Source organism: Lycium barbarum, chromosome 8 (assembly GCF_019175385.1).
Source record: "Lycium barbarum isolate Lr01 chromosome 8, ASM1917538v2, whole genome shotgun sequence".
In the NCBI taxonomy this organism is placed as follows: Eukaryota; Viridiplantae; Streptophyta; class Magnoliopsida; order Solanales; family Solanaceae; genus Lycium; species Lycium barbarum.
Genome location: NC_083344.1, coordinates 117726370 through 117730722, shown reverse-complemented (window position 1 = coordinate 117730722; position 4353 = coordinate 117726370). Strand labels below are relative to the sequence as shown.

At 33.5% G+C, this 4353-nt stretch overlaps 1 protein-coding gene across 1 annotated transcript; it reads right to left on the bottom strand.

Annotated features, from left to right (window-relative positions):
- Window positions 1-236: 236 nt before the first annotated feature.
- LOC132606882 (transcription factor MYB1-like) lies at window positions 237-2851 on the bottom strand. Its single transcript, XM_060320551.1, has 3 exons — window positions 2555-2851; window positions 1509-1638; window positions 237-1027 (listed from the first exon to the last, which is right to left on the bottom strand). Exons 1-3 carry the CDS (start codon window positions 2691-2693, stop codon window positions 505-507), a joined length of 792 nt encoding a protein of 263 aa, XP_060176534.1. The 5' UTR covers window positions 2694-2851; the 3' UTR covers window positions 237-504.
- Between the last annotated feature and the right edge of the window lie 1502 nt (window positions 2852-4353).

Sequence of the window (4353 nt, the reverse complement as noted above, 5' to 3'; positions counted from 1 at the left end):
AAATGTCATTTAGCAAAGTAGATTGCATGCCTTTTGGAAACACAAAGAGAAGTCAGCCTACTTGTGTTGGAATATATAAGGCGCGTTTTTCATATTATTTTAAGGTAGAGATGATGAACATTAAGCTGACCTCATGTCATGATATTATTTACTTCACTCTTAAAATTTACAAGGTTGGTATTTATAGATACTCCAGGATAATCTTAAACTCGATACTACTAAGTGGTTCAGACGCCTTTCCTGTGAACTTGATCACCTTAAAATTTCAAAAGCGCACCGATAGAACATAACGTCTATATACCTGATTACATAGATATCCTAAACATCACATGAATAACATCAGAGTGCATGAATTTAATAATTCTAGAATATTCAACTTTATTTTCCCAACAACTTCAACTTGCAGTTGGGGTACAAAGTATAAACAACGATGTATCCCTATTACAAGTTTACAATAAATGCCATTACATATCTCTTTAATAATGGTGATAAAATTAACCTCGGCTAATTAAGTAGACTCCATATGTCAATATCAACAGAAAAGTCATCCCAACCATCACTTTGTCCTTTTAGCATACAGTTGGCTCCACCATTTAACGTTGGTGTTTTTTCCTCGCGCAACAAAATTGTCGATGTTGTATCATCAGCTACTGCTTCCTCAATTTCATTGCAATTTTCCAGTAAACTTGCCCACCATTGATATCCGTTATCTGTCGATGCTTCTGAAGTTTGCTTCTGATGATCACTAGTACTAGTCCTTATTATTTCTTTTTTGCCGTCATCTTTGTCTACTATGTTTGTGATACTTTTGTTGGTGAACAAATAAGGGACATTCTTCTTAGCACTTGAGAAGTTCCGAGGTTGAGGTTTTATTATTTCATTTTTCGTAATGACTCTGCCGTTATTGTGTATCTTTCGATGAGGAAGAGGAGCAACAGTATTTAACTTCTTTTGGAAGTGAGTGTTCCAGTAGTTCTTGACATCGTTTGCTGTTCTTCCCGGAAGTCTACCAGCAATAAGTGACCATCTACAAATAACATAGTAAAATATTATAAATTAAAAGCGTAATTTAGATGAAATGGTCACACATGTACAATAGAAGTGGAGCTAGGGTTACAATTTCATGGGTTCTAAACTTTAGAACGAGAGGCTTCAAATGCTAATATCGGGATATTGAATTTTATATGTGTATATATTTAATGAATTTCTCAACACAAATATAGTGTTTGAGCAAAAGCTACTATATTCGGCCAAATGAGTATCGGCCTCTACGTTCCCCCCTTATATTCAAGGGGCGTGGTATCATAGCAGACAAAAACTCGTGAGTTTAAATCTTACCGTCATCCAAAAAAACAAAGAAGTTTTTGTATATGTTTTAACTCATGTATAATAGAATCATGCCTGCGACCCAAAGGGAATGTTGAGATAACAATTGTACTCAGAGATCTCAAATTTTAGATGAGAAATGGTCGCGTAAATTCATCATGGGTTTTAGAACATAAACTTGCCTGTTGCCTAGAAGCTTATGAAGCCTCAACAAGAGATCTGTTTCATCAGAAGAGAAATCGCCTCTCTTTATATGTGGCCTTAGATAATTCAGCCACCTTAGTCTGCAACTCTTCCTACATCTATTCAGACCTGCACATATTCACTTATAAAATTAGCAAGGGTATATATCAGCCTCAGACATATGCATACGCGCTTATTCACGTTAAGGAATATAAAGTGCAGAAATACTACCCCCTCCGTCCCAATATATGTGATGTAGTTTGACTAGGCATGGAATTTAAGAAATAAAGGAAGACTTTGAATATTGTGATCTAAAACAAGTTAAAGATATGTGTGTGGTTATAAATCATCTCATTAAGCGTAAAAGATAAAGTTTAAAGTTAAATTGTTTCAAATAAGAAAATGTGTCATTCTTTTGGGAACTGACTCAAAAAGAAAGTGTGTCATAAAAACTAGAACAGAGAGAGTAGTACTCTAAAATTGCATACCCCAATTTACTTTGTCTTGCAATATTTAACGGAGTACTAAATTTAAGAAAGTAAGGAAAAAGACTTTTGAAATTTGTGACCTAAAATAAGTCATAGACATTTGTATGTATAACTATAAATCATCTATTGAAATTTAAAATTAAATTATTTACAAATATAAGAATGTGTCTTTTATATATATATCATTAGAAAAGAAAGACGACGACGATGTCAACAACAATAAATCGGGTGTAATCTCACAAGTGGGGTCCAGGGAGGGTAATATGTACGCAGACCTTACTTCTACCGTGTGGAGTAGAGAGACTATTTTCGATAGACTCTCGGCTCAAATAATGAAAAACAAAACATTTCAAAGCAGTATTGGACACAAAAAATACAAAAGTGCAGAAGCTATTACAAATAAAACGGATCACATAACATAGCATTCTGAAAAAAAAAAAAAAAACAATAACAGCTAAATATTACGATAACCTAAGTACAGAAAATAACATTAACATAATTTAAAGTTTAAGAAACTACGAGAATAACAGAGGGAGTGGCAGTGACTATAAGTTTACCAGATCTAGCAGGAACAAGATGCCACTTTCCTTCACCGTACTTTTGAATGCATTTTCTCAAAAGAAAATCTTCATCTTCAGTCCATGAACCCTTCCTCACTACTCCCAACGGCGTACAGATAGGAGTAGTACTGTTCATGATATTTAGTGGGACCGCACAAATATCAGATTCTGGCAATGATTGAGTTTAAGCAAGGCACGTAATGACAGTAGTCACATGAATAGAATCAACTTGCAGTAGATAGAAAAGACCTTTTTTTTTTTTTTGGTTAAATAAAATACACTTATTGTGCGCTCTTTCCAGAAATGTGCAAGTCATTTTACAACCTTTTCAGTCTTTATATAGTAGTCCTACTGTAGTGGATGACTGTATTTTCACGAGTGTATGTGGACGGAGTTTAACCACTAAGGGAGCTTTCCACAAAGCGCCACCTGTTATAAATTGTACACTCTTTTTCAACAAATACATCCAAATTCGCCGTGTCCCCCCTGCCAGCCGTTGGGACACCCTCTTTCACTTTCACTCAACTTTGCTTTTGACTTAGTATGTTTGAAGTTTTTAAATTTGTCAATAAATTCTATTTAGTTGCTTAAAGTGCGACTTGTTTCAATTGATCATCTAAATATATTATAAAGTGAATATATTAGACACTTTCAATTTAAATTATTATTTTTACGTGTGTTCTTAACACCAATTAGCTAGTAATTAAGTTAATTATATAAAATATGTCATCTCATTTAATTGTATACATCGGCTTCAATTGAAATAGACCTGACTTTTATGACTTAATGAAGCTAATACACATAATTTGTGGACAGACTTGCAAATTTTGGTGTGCAATGCCGAACATTAGCTGGTTCAATCATACATACAACTGCCTAGAGAGGCGAAAGGCCGAAAACTCAACGTTTACGGATTACAACTTCCCTCTTTTAGGAGAAGACAAAACCTCAATTCCTTCTTTTTAGATAGAAACATGGATAGAACTTTTTGTTTTTTTGGTAACTAAGAATTTGTATTAACCACCAAAGTAAGTCATTACAAAGCAAGGCAAAGCTATACACAGCTTACCATTCAAATAAAACCATAAGAGCTATAAAAACAAGAAACTAGAATTGAACTTTTGAGACTATATCCTTAATCCTGCTAGGGGCTCGAACACAAGAAACATATCATCCAGATTTACACTTTTGATGTCACGTAATATAAGATGTGATACAGGGGATTTGTTGCCCCTCCATAGTACATAATTTTTTGAGACCTTATCAAGAATCCTACTATTCTTTGGACGGAGTCTGTTCCATTATGTAGGTGGAGATTATTAGATTACCCTCTTTGTAATTTCCCTTTATAACGAAAAAGCTCCACCCACTGAGATGGGGAAAAATAAAAATTTTATGTCAAAAAAAGTGGTTAACTTATTTACGTAATGGATATTTGAGAATAATTACAAAAAAAAAAAAACATTGGAACTGAAAAAATCTAATAGAAATACTTATTATGTGTTTAGGTGTTTAATTGGAACAAGCCATAGTTCGAGTGTCTAAATCAAATCTAAACAAAAATATAAAGAGGTGTTGATATATTAAGCCTTTGCTTTTTCATTTTCCTATACTTCCACTGCTGACGTGATGATGTTTGACTGAACGCACACAAAATTTTATTATTAGAGTACATATCAAGTTTTTTCAAGAAGCAAAAGTATCATTTCAAATAAATAATGATGAGAGTCCTACATATATTCATTGAAAACGAAAAATGGTGCTATTATTAGTGAAAACAATCTTTAGAAGAAAAG